This window comes from Pongo abelii, chromosome 12, assembly GCF_028885655.2.
Source record: "Pongo abelii isolate AG06213 chromosome 12, NHGRI_mPonAbe1-v2.0_pri, whole genome shotgun sequence".
Lineage (NCBI taxonomy): Eukaryota > Metazoa > Chordata > Mammalia > Primates > Hominidae > Pongo > Pongo abelii.
Window position 1 is genome coordinate 30,850,430 of NC_071997.2, and position 17,299 is coordinate 30,867,728.

The 17,299-nt window shown below is 41.8% G+C and overlaps 1 protein-coding gene across 7 annotated transcripts in view; it reads right to left on the minus strand.

The window, feature by feature from the left end:
* The window catches only part of LOC129047220 (mitogen-activated protein kinase kinase kinase kinase 4-like), a 179,917-nt gene that overhangs the window by 30,091 nt on the left and 132,527 nt on the right, over positions 1–17,299 (minus strand). The window contains exon 6 of one of the 7 annotated variants that reach the window (XM_054547427.2): positions 474–2,097. The exons of the other annotated variants lie outside the window; for them this stretch is intronic. Coding sequence (XP_054403402.1) covers positions 1,939–2,097 — 159 coding nt within the window. The 3' untranslated portion in view covers positions 474–1,938. Of the gene's footprint in view, positions 1–473; positions 2,098–17,299 lie in introns of those variants that run through there. 7 annotated transcript variants of the gene reach the window in all.

Genomic DNA, 17,299 nt, shown 5'->3' on the forward strand with positions numbered 1-17,299 from the left:
TTTAGTGAGGTTTACTTTGTATGTAAGATCTAGTTTTGTGATTCTTATTGTTGAAATCAAAGAAGGTGAATAGTTTTGTATCTGAATTGATGAAAACTCGAGCAGTTGCAGCTAACTTGAGTTTGGTAAAAAATATCCAGAACCTGAACTGATTCTGTTAAAGCAGGAGGTCATATTTGAGAGGTCACTATAGACTCTGTATACAATCTGGACGGATGTTTTGGGGCCAAATTTTGTATTTCTCAAAAAGCACAGTGGCCTCAATTAACATCAGAGGATCTGAACATATCTGCTCTGCTTTTTGTCCTGTGTGAGATGTTGTGAAGTGGAACAAGGAAGAAAGAAAGAGCACAGCCATGAGCTACCATGGTAAGTAGCGGCCCTGAAACCAGAGCTCTCCAGCACAGGGCTGGTCCTTAACAATGAAATACGAGCTAATACTGGGTGTCTAATTTGCAAGAAGAAGACCAACATACAAAGAAAGAGCCTTTTTACTAAGCATTAGGGGTTATGACAGAAATAACATTTTTTCTAGAAATGATGAGACAGAAGCTCACCACCAAAATTACTCATGCAGGGAATATTGCCATAATAACCAACGAATGCATGTTTTACATGTTGGGAACAGTTATCTTAGGACTTCTTAATTTTCTTAGGACTAGCACCAGAAAAAAGCAAAAACATCTGGAAAAGGCTGAATAAAAATTCCTTTCAAGGCCAGACATAGTGCCTTATGCCTTTAATCCCAGCACTTTGGGAGGCTGAGGTAGGAGGAAGGCTTGAATTCAGGAGTGCAAGATGAGCCTGGACAACACTGAGATACTCCATTTCTATAAAAATTTTTTTAAAAAAATTAGCCAGGCATGGTGGCACACATCTTTGGTTCCAGCTACTTAGGAGGCTGAGGCGGGAGGATCACTTGAGCCCAGGAGTTTGATGCTGCAGTGAACCATGATTGTTCCACTGCATTCCATTCTGGACAACAGAGCTAGAGCTTTTCTCAACACCAACTAACAAACAAAAAAAGTATTTTATTTCACTACAATATTTTATTTGTATATATTTACATGTGCACATATATGTGTGTGTGTTGATATATTTTAGAGTAGAAGACAAACTTTAAGTCACTAGATGGATGACAGTTTGAGCTTACATCCCCAAACTGTAGCATGTGTTAGAATTATCCCCAGGGCTTGCTTTATAGATATTTCTAAACCCCATCATATAAAGCTTATTGTAACTACAGACATCTAAATAATTATTTATGTTAGCTCTATAAGAGATGCATATCTGAGAGTATATTCTTATAGAAGCAAAGATTTCATTTTCAATAGAAGCTTATTCTCATTAACAAATGGCCATAAAATGTTTTTTTAAAAGATGATAATTTTAAAAACAATATCAGCAAGCTTTTACCATTAAAATCTCCAAGGGATTTAGTCCTTTTGATATTTTCCTGTACATGTTTTTGTCTATATCCACCTTTGTCTATATTTTTAAAAATTTTTTCTAAAATAAGTCGTATTTATTTCTTGTATTTTAAAGCTCAAAATGTATTTAAACATTTTATTAATTTAGGCTCTTTTAAATAATATCTTGTTATTTGATATGTTCAGTTAATTACTAGTTGGTAACTTTAGATATAAAGTTTTAAATGGCAGAAGTCTATCTTATAAATGATGAAGCCTGAGGTTGTCAAACCCTAATTTGATCAATGCACAATTTATACATGTATCAAAATATTATATTGTATGTCATACATATGTGCAATTTCTATATATTGATTAAAAATAAAAATTTAAAAATTATTCAAATAAGTTGTCATTTAAATAAAGGTTTTTTTGATTAGCTTGAATTTAGTAAAAATGCTTTAAATAAAATCACCTGAATATTTTTTATGCACAGTACCTACTTCATTTCCCTGAGTTTAAAATTAAATCAGCCATAGGTGCCAGACATTGAGGCTCTACTTGTCCTTTTCCAAAACCATCCATCATCATCATTAGCATTTTGATCTTCAAATCTAAAGACTGGTAGAAATTGATCAGTACTGAAGGGATTTACATGTCGATGAGCCAGGTGAGATGGTAGCAGATCCTAGATTTCAGTGAAGAAAGGGCAGAAATTATCAAAGAATGAAATGGTGTATTCAAATCTCATATAAAAATACTATCAGATGTGGGAGCAGAAATGAAAGTAGACTTGGGGCCCCAGAATATCAAACATGAATTTGCCACGTGGGTGTTGTTTAATAATCAATGACAAAAGCCAGGCATGGTGGCTCACACCTGTGATTCCAGCACTTTGGGAGGCCGAGGTGGGCGGATCACCGGAGGTCAGGAGTCTGAGACCAGCCTGGCCAACATGGTGAAACCCTGTCTCTACTAAAAATACAAAATCAGCCGGGCCTGGTGGCACATGCCTGTAATCTGAACAACTCGGGAGGCTGAGACAGGAGAATCCCTTGAACCTGGGAGGCAGAGGTTGCGGTGAGCCGAGATCATGCCATTGCACTCCAGCCTGGATGACAGAGGGTGACTCCGTCTCAAAATAAATAAATGACAAGATAAACCAGCACTAACCACAACTAGAGGGTGTTTGTAGAGGGTTATTTACAGAGATTAGGAATTGAGTTGATGTAAACAATGGTGGAAAGGTAAATCCATTCATTTGTACTCTGTACTGCAGAAACCTAATAAGGGAGGGGCTTTAAGGATACTATAATACTTTGGCCTCCAAAAAGCAAGGATTATGACTTATAGAGGCATTTGGAATTTGCTAGACTGTGGAAATCTCAGAGAATAAGCACCCTTATTCTCTGACTGTGAAAATCTCAGAGCACCCTTATCTGAAGCATACTTATTTTCATTCTTTCTTTCTTTTTTTTTTTTTTTTTGAGACGGAGTTTCCCTCTGTCGCCCACACTGGAGTGCAGTGGAGCGATCTCCGCTCACTGCAAGCTCCGCCTCCCGGGTTCACGCCATTCTCTTGCCTTAGCCTCCTGAGTAGCTGGGACTACAGGAGCCCGCCACCAAGCCCGGCTAATTTTTTGTATTTTTAGTAGAGACGGGGTTTCACCCTGTTAGCCAGGATGGTCTCAATCTCCTGACCTCATGATCCGCCCGCCTCGGCCTCCCAAAGTGCTGGGATTACAGGCGTGAGCCACCTAGACATGCTTATTTTCATGGCAGAGGGGCAAGGAGACAGAGGCTACCCACACTCCACTGGCTAAAGGAAAGCACATGTCCAAGCCCATCATCAGAGAGGCACTAAAGTATAACCCTGTCTTAGGTGGAAAAGAGAGTGAATATTTGCTAGTAATAATACAATTTACCCCAGATAGTAAGAATACACTCATCCATATTAGTTATCCCAATAAACGTGATGAGTTGAATTCCCCTGTTAAAGGATAAAGACTAATGAAAGAAAAAATCTAGATGCCATCACTAGTAGTACAGTGATTAGTATAGCACTACAGGCTCTGGATTTCCATTCTGGGTCCTCCACCTATTAGGTATATGTAAAGTGAGCATATGAATAGTATCTACTACCTACTGAATAGAGTTACTGTGATTAATAAATAATAATATTAATATATTATATATAATATATAATACAAGTTTGGCCGGGCGCAGTGGCTCACACCTGTAATCCCAACACTTTGGGAGGTCGAGGTGGGCGGATCACAAGGTCAAGAGATCGAGACCATCCTGGCTAACACAGAGAAACCCCGTCTCTGCTAAAAATACAAAAATTAGCCGAGTGTGGCGGCAGGAGCCTATAGTCCCAGCTTCTGGGGAGGCTGAGGCAGAATGGCGTGAACCCGGGAGGCAGAGTTTGCAGTGAGTCGAGATTGCGCCACTGCACTCCAGCCTGGGCGACAGAGCGAGACTCCGTCTCAGAAAAAAAAAATACATATAAAATATAAATAATAATAAAAAATAATAAATTAATAAATAAGTACCTGTACTCTACTATATGGACAATAGCATACAAGGATTGCATGAAAAGTGACTGGTGAATAGTGCTTAATGTTGGCTGTTACTGTTACTATAGAGATACCAGAAAAAAAATGACAGGTTTAAAGTGTGAAAATGCAAGAACAAATAAAGATAGAACAAGAAAATACTAATGAAAACAAACAAAGAGGTCAGGTGTGGTGGCTCCCACTTACAATCCCAACATTTTGGGAGGCCAAGGAGGGAGGATTGCTTAAAGCCAGGAGTTTTGTTTTGCTTTCAAAATTTCTTATGTTTCTGCATAAACAAAACAGCTCAGGCGACATAGCAAGACCTCTTCCACAGAAAATAGCCTGGGCAATATGGTGAGACCCTCCCTACAAAAAAATTTACAAATAAGCTGGGCATGCTAGTGCATGCCTGTAGTCCTAGCTACTCAGGAGGTTGAGGCAGGAGGATCACCTGAGCCCAGGAGTTTGAGGCTGCAATGAGCTATGATCGTACCACTGCACTCCAGCCTGGGTGACAGAGGGAGATCCTATCTCAAAAAATAAAATAAAATAAAACCATGGAATTAAACATTATGAATTAAAGATGCTCCCACTCCTACTTGAAAACCCACTAATGATACAGTAAAGGAATTTTTTAATACGCATAAGCTCATACACACAAAGAGATGCAACAACATCTTAGCAAAAGGAGAGCAGTTAGACATCTAATTGGTTAATAATTAAATGACCAGAAAAGGCTAATGCCTGTTGGAAACCCAGAAGTAGGCAGCTTTGTGCCACAAACCACCAGAAAATCTCAAGAATGGGAGACACCACTCTGAATAAAGAGGATGAAGTGACCGTGAGGCTGGAAATGGGATTATTGATTGAAAGTCCATATAGGATGCAGCTGGATCTCTAACTCTGTCTCCATGGAAGACTAGAGAGAAAGAACTAGAGTGACGCTGGACTTACGGCTTAGGCGAGGAATGAGGGCCCATACTGAACACAACAGAGTTAAAAGAAATGCTATATACTATGGAATGTGAGACCTCTAGTCCCCTTCCTCCACTAGGCTCCAAGAATACTGGTAGTCTACTCTATTAGTCTCAGGCATTGGAGACCACTCCTTCTGAGGCATGATTAGCCTAAGAAAAGACCTTCAAATATTGATGGTTGGGGTCCCCCAACTACACTGTCCAGACAGATCTCATAGTAATTCCACTAGGAAATAAGCCACTCCCACTCATAGAGAGCTTCCATTAAGCTTTTTTTCCCCTATATGCTTTAAGTGACTCACTTCTAACTGTGAATAAAATTATCATCTAAGGATTGACAGTTAGTTAAGGAAACTTTCCACATAAAAGCAAAAATCGGCCAGGCCCAGTGGCTTACACCTGTAGTCCCAGCACTTTAGGAGGCCCTGGCAGGAGGATCACTTGAACCCAGGAGTTCAAGACCAGGCTGGGCAACATGGCAAGACCCCATCTCTACAAAAAATAGCCAGGATGGTGACACACACCTGTAGTCCTAACTACACGGGAGGCTGAGGTGGGAGGATCGCTTGAGCAGTGAGGCTGCAGTGAGCTATGGTCAGGCCACTGTACTCCAGCCTGGGCAACAGGGTGAGACCCCGTCTCAAAATAAATAAATACATAAACAAAAGCACAAATCAAAACAAAAAACTAACAAAAGAGAAAATAAAATTGAGGAACCAGAAATGATGCAGAAACGTAAGAAATTTTGAAAGCAAAACAAAACATTATTTTTGAAGAGGTAAAATATAGTATCTATTTTTATTTATTTGTATATTTTTTGAGATAGGGTCTCACTCTGTTGCCCAGGCTGGAGTGCAGTGTTACCACCCCAGCTCACTGCAGCCTCGACCTCTTGGGCTCAAGTGATCCTCCCACTCTGGCCTTTCAAGTAGCTGGGTATAGGAGGATGCCATCACGCCCAGCTAATTTCTTTCTTTCTTTCTTTTTTTAATCTACAACCTTATTTTGAAAAATCTTTTTTTTTTTTTTTTTCTCTGTCACCCAGGCTGGAGTACAGTGGCACGATCTCAGCTCACTGCAACCTCCGCCTCCCGGGTTCAAGCGATTCTCCTGCCTCAGCCTCCCGAGTAGCTGGGATTACAGGCGCCTGCCCACCACACCTGGCTAATTTTTGTACTTTTTAGCAGAGACAGGGTTTCACCATATCAGCCAGGTTGGTCTCGAACTCCTGACTTTGTGATCCACCCGCCACAGCCTCCCAAAGTGCTGGGATTACAGGCGTGAACCACTGGGCCTGGCCATGCCCAACTAATTTCTATTTTGTGTAGAGACGGGGTTTCGCCATGTTGCCTAGGCTGGTCTCAAACTCCTGAGCTCAAATGATGCGCTCGCCTCGACCTCCCAAAGTGCTGGGATTGCAGAAGTGAGCCACCACTCCCAGCCTGATAATTGCATCTATTTAAAAAGATAAGAAGACCAGCTGTCTTAGAAATTAAAAATACAATAGCACATATGAAAAATTCGATGAACTTTTTCAATGAAATTAAAAAACTGAAAAAAAAATTTTAATGAAAAAATTCAATGAAGAGACATTTGAGAAAATTCCATAAGACATGGAAGAAAAAAAGAGCTTGGGTAAGAAAGAGGATGAAAACGGGCTAGAAGTGATAGAGGATCAGTGCATCAGTGTGGCAGGCTACTGAGGAACAGGAGTTCCAGAAAGAAAACAAAGCAGACAAAAATTATCAAGTCAACAATTTGAGAGCTCTCTCAGACATAAAAGACATGAGTTTCTAGATGGAAAATACCAACTGATGATACAGGAGTCGGGCAGGGAAGTGCTGGGAAGGGAAAGGCATGGTCCCTGGCTAGGACCCCCGGGCCTGTGCCCACAAAGCTATGTTCTGTTTCTGTTTTCCTGCCCAAATGTTGCATTTCCCAACACGCCCCCACCCTGTGCCTATAAAACCCCCAAGACCCTAGCAGGCAGAGACACAAGCAGCTGGACATCCAGAGGAGCTTATTGCTGGAAGAAGACACAAGTGGCTGGACTTGAAGAGGAACACATCAGGTAAGAGCACACCGACAGAAGCCGGCAAGTTTGGTCGGGATGGTGGGAGGAGACTCCGGGCCACTGAGTTGCCCGATTCCAGGGGAAAGCCACCTTCCCACTCCATCCCCTTCTGGCTCCCCCATCTGCTGAGAGCTACTTCCACACAATAAAACCTTGCACTCATTCTCCAAGCCCAGGTGCATGCCGATTCTTCCGGTACACCAAGGCCAGAAACCCCGGGATACAGAAAGCCGTCTGTCTTTGTGGTAAGGCAGAGGGTCTAATTGAGCTAACATAAACTGACTACCGACAGCTAAACTAAAAGAGCACCCTGTAACACGCGCCCACTGGGGCCTCAGGAGCTGTAAACATTCACCCTTAGACACTGTGGTGGGGTCGGAGCCCCACAACCTGCCCGTCTGCATGCTACCTCTAGGGACTTGAGCATCGGGGCACCCAAGAAGCAAGCCACATCCCCATCACACACCCTGCGAGGGGGACAAGGGAATTTTTCCGTTTCACTAATGCCTAGCAGAGTGGATGAAAATAAACCCCTACTAAGGCAACTCATTGTGAAATTTCAGAGCACTCAGGACAAAAGATACTGAAAGCTTCCAGGAAACAAAACAGGCCATAGACAAAGGAGTGGAGATCAGATTGGCTAACATGCCTCAAGAACATGACTTGAACCAGCAATGCTTTCAAAATCCTGAGGGAAAATGATTTCCTGGGCTGGGCAAGGTGGCTCACACTTTGTAATCCCAGCACTTTGGGAGGCCGAGGTGGGTGGATCACCTGAGTTTGAGACCAGCCTGGCCAACATGGTGAAACCCCGTCTCTACTAAAAATACAAAAAATTAGTCGGGCATGGTGGCGGGTGCCTGTAGTCCCAGCTACTCCGGAGGCTGAGGCAGGAGAATGGCGTGAACCCGGATGGCGGAGGTTGCAGTGAGCCGAGATTGTGCCACTGCACTCCAGCCCGGGCGACAGAGCAAGACTCCTTCTTAAAAAAAAAAAAAAAAAGAAAGAAAAGAAAAAAGAAAGTAAACGATTTCCAGCCTAGAAATCTACAGATACCCCCAAACTATCAATCAAATGTAAGAGTAGAGTAAAGACATTTTTCCACAGGCTACCCTCACGTAGGCTGTTGTAAGAAGTTTGGATCCAAGCAGAGGGAAATCCATTAACTCCTGAGAAAATAGAAAGCTATCTGAAAATGACATGTAATCACAGTATATGAAATAAGTTGGCTGTAAATCACATCTTCATAGACGTAATAATGAATATTGAATATTGATCTAACCAAAAATTTTAACTATTTTGGGAGGATGTGGAGAATGGAAATGGAAATGCAATGGGGTCATGTGAGAAAACAAAATAATAATGTTCAACAACAGGAAATGAAGAAAATATAAAACTGAAAATTCAAGGGATTTCAGTCGTGGGAAGATTATTTATTTATTTATTTATTTATTTTTATTTTGAGACAGAGTCTCGCTCTGTCGCCCAGGCTGGAGTGCAGTGGCGCCATCTCGGCTCACTGCAACCTCTGGATCCCAGGTTCAAGTGATTCTCCTGCCTCAGCCTTCTGAAGAGCTGGGATTACAGGCACGAGCTGCCATGCTCGGCTAATTTTTTTTTTTTTTTTTTGTATTTTTTAGTAGAGAAGGGGTTTCACCATGTTGGCCAGGCTGGTCTCAAACTCCTGACCTCAGGTGATCCACCCACCTTGGCCTCCCAAAGTGCTGGGATTACAGGTGTGAGCCACCACGCTGGGTTGAAGATTATTATTTAGAAACGTGGAAGCAATTATCCAAAACAATGTAATAAGTGATTGTCTCTAGGTTGAGAAAATTGAGTGGGGGTTGGGTTGAGGCAAGACATTTCTTTTTTTTTTTTTTCCTTTTTTTGAGACAGGGTCTCACTCTGTTGCCCAGTGTAGTAGCAAGATCATAACTCACTGCAGACATGATGTCCTCCTGGGCTCAAGCTACCCTTCCATCTCAGCCTCCTGAGTAGCTGGGACTACAGGTGTGCACCACCATGCCTGGCTAATTTTTTAAAATTATTTTTTGTGAAGACAGGTTCTCCCTATGTTGCCCAGCCTGGTCTCAAACTCCTGTGCTCAAGCAATCCTCCCACTTCAGCCTCCCAAAGTGCTAAGATTACAGATAGGAGCCACTATGCCTGGCCATTTTAAATCTTATATTTGATTTTTAAAACCATTTGCACACGTAAACTAAAATTTATACAGATTAAAAAAATAAAGACAGTAAGAGGCCAGGCACAGTAGCTCATGCCTGTAATCTCAGCACTTTGGGAGGCTGAGGCGGGAGGATCACTTGAGTTCAGGAGTTTGCGACCAGCCTGGCCAACATAGTGAAACCCAGTTCTACTAAAAATATATATAAAAATTAGCCGGGTGTGGTGGTGCATGCCTGTAGTCCTAGCTACTCGGTAGACTAAGGTAGGAGAATCCCTTGAACCCAGGAGGCAGAGGTTGCAGTGAGCTGAGATCACACTACTGCCTTCCAGCCTGGACAACAGAGAGAGATTCTGCCTCAAATTAAATAAATAATAAAGAAAGAAAGAAGTTTTGGCCAGGCGCGATGGCTCAGGCTGGGCACGGTGGCTCACGCCTGTAATCCCAGCCCTTTGGGAGGCCAAGGCGGGCAGATCACGAGGTCAGGAGATTGAGACCATCCTGGCCAACATGGTGAAACCCTGTCTCTACTAAAAATAGAAAAAAATTATCTGGGTGTGGTGTCGCATACCTGTAATCCCAGGTATTTGCGAGACTGAGGCAGGAGAATCGCTTGAATCCGGGAGGTGGAGATTGCAGTCAGCCGGGATCACGCAACTGCATTCCAGCCTGGCTACAGAGCGAGACTCCGTCCCAAAAAAGTAAAAATTAAAAAAAGACACTACGATTTGCAAAATAATGTCAGACAAAATCGAATTAACCAAAAGTATTAGAGTGAGAAAAGATATTTCATAACGATAAAAGACACTATATGCCTAGAAAATATATTTTCATGAGCCTTTCGCCTTGTAATAACAAAGCTTTAATACACATGCAAATATGCAAAAAAAAAATTGACAATCAAAATCTTAGTGGGACACTTTGACATACCTTTCTCAAAAATTGACAAAACAGACAAAAAATTAATTCTGCATGCACACGGAAGATTTCAATAATATAAATAATTGGATTTTATATATAATGGATATACATACATACACACATATGCACATATATTTACACATACATATATACGTATATATTCACATGCAGTCTTTTCAGTTGACCTCAGAATACTCCTGAGCCTCTATGTAGCCTCTATGAATTAGGCTACACAGAAAATCTCGATATAGGCCAGGCGGTGTCTCACGTCTATAATCCCAGCACTTTGGGAGGCTGAGGCAGGAGAATAGCTTTAGCCCAGGAGTTGGAGACCAGCCTGAGCAACATAGTGAGACCTGTCTCTATATAAAAATATATTTTTAAAAAATTTAGTAATAAATAAAAGAAAATTTCAATATACTTCAAAAATTACAAATTTATATGTACATGGCCATACATTCATTCTCTGGCTATGAGGCAATAAAATCAGAAATAATTGTAAAAGGGTAGCAAAAAAAAAGAAAAAGGAAAAAGAAATCAATTCGCTTTTAACTTTTAAAAAAATGTTTACTCTTGGCAAGGCACAGTGGCTCACGCCTGTAATCTCAGCACTTTGGGAGGCTGAGGCAGGCGGATGGAGGTCAGGAGTTCGAGACCAGCCTGGCTAACATGGTGAAACCCCGTTTCTACTGAAAATACAAAAAATTAGCCGGGTGTGGTGGTGCGTGCCTGTAATCCCAGCTACTCAGGAGGCCGAGGCAAGAGATTGCTTGAACCCAGGAGGCAGAGGTTTCGGTGAGCCGAGACTGTGTCATTGCACTCCAGCTTGGGCAACAAGAGCGAAACTCCATCTCAAAAAAAAAAAAAAAAAAAAAAGGCCAGGCATGGTGGCTCAAGCCTATTAACCTAGCACTTTGGAAGGCTGAGATGGATGGGTTGCCTGAGCTCAGGAGTTCGAGACCAGCCTGGGCAACATGGTGAAACCCCATCTCTATTAAAATACAAAAAAAAGCCAGGCGTGGTGGCGGGCGCCTGTAATCCCAGCTACGTGGGAGGCTGAGACATGAGAATTGCTTGAACTCGGGAGGTGGGGAGGCTGCAGTGAGCCGAGGTCATGCCATTGCACTCTAGCCTAGGCAACAAAGTGAAACTGTCTCAAAAAAAAAGTTCAATCTCTAGGATAAAATAAGAAACAACTAAAATCATTAACTTCTTAAATAAAGGAGAGTAGGAGTACCACATAACAAACAACAGGAAGCTTGAAAATAATTATTGAAAAAGAAATGTATAGTTAGTAGGAGGAATTAATTGAAAAGGAGAAAAACCCAGCATATTAAATCAATTAAACCAAAAACTGTTTCATGTGGGGGTGCCAAAGTGGGGGCAATAGACAAGCTTTAGACAAGCCTGAACAACAAAAACGGGAAGGCATATCAATAAAATTAAGAAAAAGGACAAAATTATAAATTCATACTAAAAAAATTAAGCTGCTAGATGAAATGGAAGATATTCTAAGAAGATATAAATTATCAAAACTGTTTTCTAAAACAAAAAGCACTTTATGTGGATTTGAAAAGTTTTTATTGTGATAAAACACATGTAACATGAAATACGCCATTTTAAGCAGTTTAAGTGTATAATTCAGTGGCGTTAATTACATTCACATTGTTGTGCAGCCCTCACCACTATCTGTTTTCAAATCTTTTCCATCACTCTAAACAGAGACTTTGTGACCTTTAGGCAGTAACTCCCTATTCCTCTCTTCTCCCAGCCCTTGGTCACCTCTAATCTACCTTCTGCCTCTATGAATATGCCTTTTCTAGATATTTCATATAAGTAGAGTCATACACTGTCTCTTTGTGAGTGGCTTATTTCAGTTAGCATGTTCTCAAGGATCGTCCATGTTGTAGCTTGTGTCGGAACTTCATTTCTCTTAAAGGATGAATACTATCCTATTGTATGTACGTACCACATTTTGTTTATCCATTCATCTGTTGATAGACACTTGCATTGTTTCCACCTTTTGGCTATTGTGAATAACACTGTAATGAACACTGGGGCCAAAAGTGACATGTAAAGAGGAAAAAAAGGCCAGGTGCGGTGGCTTATATGCCTGTAATCCCAGCACTTTGGGAGGCCGAGGCGGGTGGATCACCTGAGGTCAGGAGTTTGAGACCAGCCTGGCCAACATGGTGAAACCCCCGTCTCTACTGAAAATACAAAAATTAGCCAGGTGTGGTGGCGGGCGCCTGTAATTCCAGCTACTCGGGAGGTGGAGACAGGAGAATTACTTGAACCTGGGAGGCGTAGGTTGCAGTGAGCCCAGATGGCGCCACTGCACCACTGCACTCCAGCCTGGGCGACAGAGCAAGACTCTGTCAAAAAAAAAAGAGGTAGAAAAACAGAAGAAGCGAATTACTACAGGAGAAATTAAAGTTACTGAAAAATACATCCTGAAAAATCTATTTGTCTCAGACAATTACAGGAAAGTTCTCTCAGACCTTAGGACACAGAAAGGTTCCAGAGGCTAGAAAAAGATGGAAAGTTTCCCAAATTATTCTACAAGGCTAACACAGTCTTGCTGTCTACAGAAACTTTAAAATAAATAGCCTAAAAAAAGAAAACTATAAAGGAACATCACTTAAAAATAGACACAGCCGGGCGCAGTGGCTCGCGCCTGTAATCCCAGCACTTTGGGAGGCCAAGGCAGGCAGATCACGAGGTCAGGAGATCGAGACCATCCTGGCTAACACGGTGAAACCCTGTCGCTACTAAAAATACAAAAAATTAGCCGGGCTTGGTGGCAGGCGCCTGTAGTCCCAGCTACTCGGGAGGCCGAGGCAGGAGAATGGCGTGAACCCAGGAGGTGGAGCTTGCAGTGAGCCAAGTTCACGCCACTGCACTCCAGCCTGGGCAACAGAGCAAGACTCCGTCTCAAAAAAAAAAAAAAAAAAAAAATACATATATATATATATATAGAGAGAGAGAGAGAGAGACAAAAATCCTAAGTGGGAATTCAAATAAAATACTGGCAAATAGAATTTATCCATATATCTAAAGACTAATTCTAAAGTGATTGGCCTAATAGGGTTTATTCCAGGAATATAAAGCTACTTCAATATTAGGAGATCTCTTAATATAATTCAACACCTCCAATTTAAAAAAGAAAAAATATAATAATCTCAAACGTGAAACAGTATTTTGGTTAAATTTCAACATCACTTTCTGAACAAATTAGAAAAACAGAGACATTTTTTCAGCAAACATTATACATAATTGTGAGATGCTAGAAGTGCTCTCATTAAAAGTCAAGAAGATAGAGGGGTACTTGCTATTCCCACTCCAACCTCATGCTGGATATTCCAATAAGGTAAGCCAAGAAAAGAAGGAAAAGATAAAAAACCAAACACCGCATGTTCTCACTCATAGGTGGGAACTGAACAATGAGAACACATGGACGCAGTATGGGGAACATCACACACCGGGGACTGTTGTGGGGTGGGGGGAGGGGGGAGGGATAGCATTAGGAGATATACCTAATGCTAAATGACGAGTTAATGGGTGCAGCAGACCAACATGGTACATGTATACATATGTAACAAACCTGCACATTGTGCACATGTACCCTAAAACTTAAAGTATAATAATAATAAAGTTAAAAAAAAAAAAAACCAGGGAGAAGAAAGGAGAAACTCTCATAGTTAGTATATGGTATCATAGTCTGTTTAGAAAATTCCTGAGAATTGACAGAAAAAAAAAAAATAAAAGAGTATTCAGTAAGACAGCCACACACACAAAAATCTCATTTTTCTGTATACTCTCATTAAGTGATTTAAAAATCCATGGGGGGTGCGGAACCCAAAACCCTTTCACATTAGCAAGAACAAATGCCTTAAAATTGACTTACAATGAAATGAAGACAAGTACAAAACTTTAAGAAGCAAAAAAATAAGCACCTAAATAAACAGAACAGCAAATGGTGTTCCTAAATCCGGAGACTCAGTTTTTTTATGATGTCAATTATCTCATTAGTTTATCAATTCCAATAACTTTCAATTGGTTGTTTAGAGGAAACTTGGCAAACAGATGCTAAAGTGCTTCAGGAAGAGGAAACTAACAAGAAAAGACAAAATATTGAAAAATAAGAATAATGGGAGAAGAACTGCCCTGCCAGAGAGCAAAATAAACTGCAAGGCTATAGAAATTAAACAGGGTTATAACCTTGCAGGGAGAGATAAAAAGACAAACATCCATTTATACATGGGAACTTACATCACCAAAGTGGCATCTCAAGTTAGTGGGGGGAAACGATAGGACATTTGCTATCTACTGAAGAAAATAAACCTAGATCACTACCTCATATTATACAGACAAATACCAGACAAATTAAAGAAAATGTCTGGGTTCATTAGCTCATGCCTCTATTCCCAGCTCTTTGGGAGGCCAAGGTGAGTGGATCACTTGAGCCCAGGAGTTCGAGACCAGCCTGGGCAACAAAGCGAGACCCTATCTCTACCAAAAATTAAAAAAAAAAAAAAAAGAAATTAGCTGGTCATGGTGGTGCGAACCTGTGGTCCCAGTTACACAGAGGGCTGAAGTAGGAGGTCAAGGCTGCAATGGACCATAATCGTGCCACTGCACTTCGGCCGGGGTGACAGAGAAAAGAAAAGTGTTCGAATGAAAACATCCAAACTTAGAAGAAAATGGTGAAGATGTTTGAATCACCTTACCAAGGACAGACTTTCTGAGCAACACAGCAGACCAGAAGCGCTCTCTGGTGTCAGGCGGCAGTCCTGGGCCAGGGCCAAGCACTCCAGTGTGCTCACATCAGTCCCCTCTAAACCCTGTTTCCTAAGCCTGGGAGGTCCCCCAAGAGACTTATGCTATTTACAGCCTCCTGGTGGGGGAAGGTGAAACCATATCTTCAGGGGCTTTTAAACCATGTCTGAGTTAACACCGATTCCTGGGACCCAAAAACACCAGGACTCCCTATTTAGAAGAATATATAAGGCTGCAGTGAGCCGAGATCACTCCACTGCACTCCAGACTGGGTGACAGAGCGAGACTCTTATCTCAAAAAAAAAAGAAAAAAAGGAAAAAAGAAGGAGGACATAAAAGCACTCATAAAAGCACTTCTGACTTTGTTTCTGTAACATATTTGGCTTCCACTTGACATTTCATTCGACTTATTCCAATGGGTTCAGTGGCTTATAAAAACTAGTGGTACACGTCATATCATTATAACCAGCACTGTCCAATAGAACTTTCCAAGAGGATGGAATTATTCTGTCTTCACTATCCAGTTGTAACAACTACCCACGTGTGGCTATTAAACACCGAAAATATGGCTAGCATAACAGAGAAACTGAATGTTTTCTTTTAATTTAATTACACCAATTAGTTAGTTAATTAAATTATTTTGAGATGGAGTCTTGCTCTATCACCCAGGCTGGAGTGCAGTGGCAAGATCATGGCTCATTGCAGCCTCGACCTTCCAGGCTCAAACAATCCTCCCACTTCAGCCTCCTGAGTAGCCGGGACCACAGGTACACACCACCACACCCTATTATTTTTTTATTTGTGGAGACTCGGTCTCACTGTGTTGTCCAGGCTGGTCTCAAATTCCTGGGCTTAAGCAATCCTCCCACCTCGGCCTTCCAAAGTGCTGGGATTACGGGTGTGAGCCATTATGGCTGGTTTAAGTTTAATTATAAATAGTTGCATGTGATTGGTGGTGAATGTATTGGACTGCGCAGGTTTTAGCCTTTATCGGTCTCAGCCTGAAAGCCTGGTAATAGATACATCAGAGTGCAGGCCAGGATTACTAGGACTGGAACCAGGAGAGTCTGCAAAGGGAGTGTAGTATTTTCCTAGTGATGCTGGAACAAATTACTACAAATTTCGTGGCTTAAAACAACACAAATTTCTTGTCTTACAGTTCTGGAGGTCAGACATCTCAATTAGTCTTATGAGTTAGGCTAAAGTTAGGTGTTGGCAGGGCTGGCCCCTTTGGAGGGCGGGGGAGAATCCATTTCTTGCAGTTTCCAGAGGCTGCCTGCATTCTTCTGCTTATAGCCCCCTCCTCCATCTTCAAAGCCAGCCCTTAGCATCTTCAAAATCTCCCTTTCTCTCTGACCTCTGCTTCTGTCCTCACATCGCCTTCTCTGAGTCTGACCCTCCTGCCTCGCTCTGATAAGGACCCTTATGTTCACATTGGGTCTACTGGGCTAATCCAGTATCATCTCCCCATCTCAAGATCCTTAACTTAATCACAAAGTCTCTTTTGCCATGTAATCTAACAAATTCACAGGTTCTGGGTATTAGGCTGTAGACATTGTAGGGTAAGGGGACATTATTATTGTGCTTACCACCAAGGATAGCCAACTGTTCCCATCACATAAAATCTGGGCTAATGACCTCCCCCCGGAAACAGACCTGGAGGTGGGCTCGAGCAAGAAGCCTCTCTGTGGGCACAGTTCCCATCTTCATGCTGAATCATCTTAGATTCGGCTCAAGATAGACGGAGCAGGGCCCAGACTCCTTAAGGAGAAGGCTGTTAGGGCCCAGCAGAGAGAAGATCTGGTCCCAGCCAAAGCACTGAGGTTGGGCACAGAGCTCCAGTTCTTGGGATGATAGCCTGGCTGCAGCCCTGGGGTGTGGGGGACTCACACTGAGAGAGTTGGGTGACGAGGTTGGGGTGTCTGTGAGCAGAAGCCTGCACATTATCTTCTGGACATCAGAGAGGTATTGACTGTTTTTTGAGCTGGGAAGTTATACAAACAGTGCAATGTTTAAAGAAGATTAAGCTGGCAGTTGTGTGCAAGTGGGGCCAGGGGGAGGGGAGTGGGAAACTGGTGAATAAATACAGGCAGGGAATGATTAGTTTCAGAGGAACAGTGGGAATACGGAGAGAAGAAAATATGTGCAAGAAACATCCTGTCAAACAGAAAACACACTAAAAATACCACTGCTGAGCTAAATAAAAAAATGGCAGCAACATCTTAAATCATTTTGGAAAAAAATAGTTTCAGTTTTTATTGGTTTATATACTCAAAGAATTTGTGTAATTGTAGAGTCTGTTAAATGGTGTTATTAATGCCCGCAGCTGTCACTGTACAAAATATATTTAACAGGTATATGCTGAAACCTTACAATACTCACCAAGTGTTAATCAC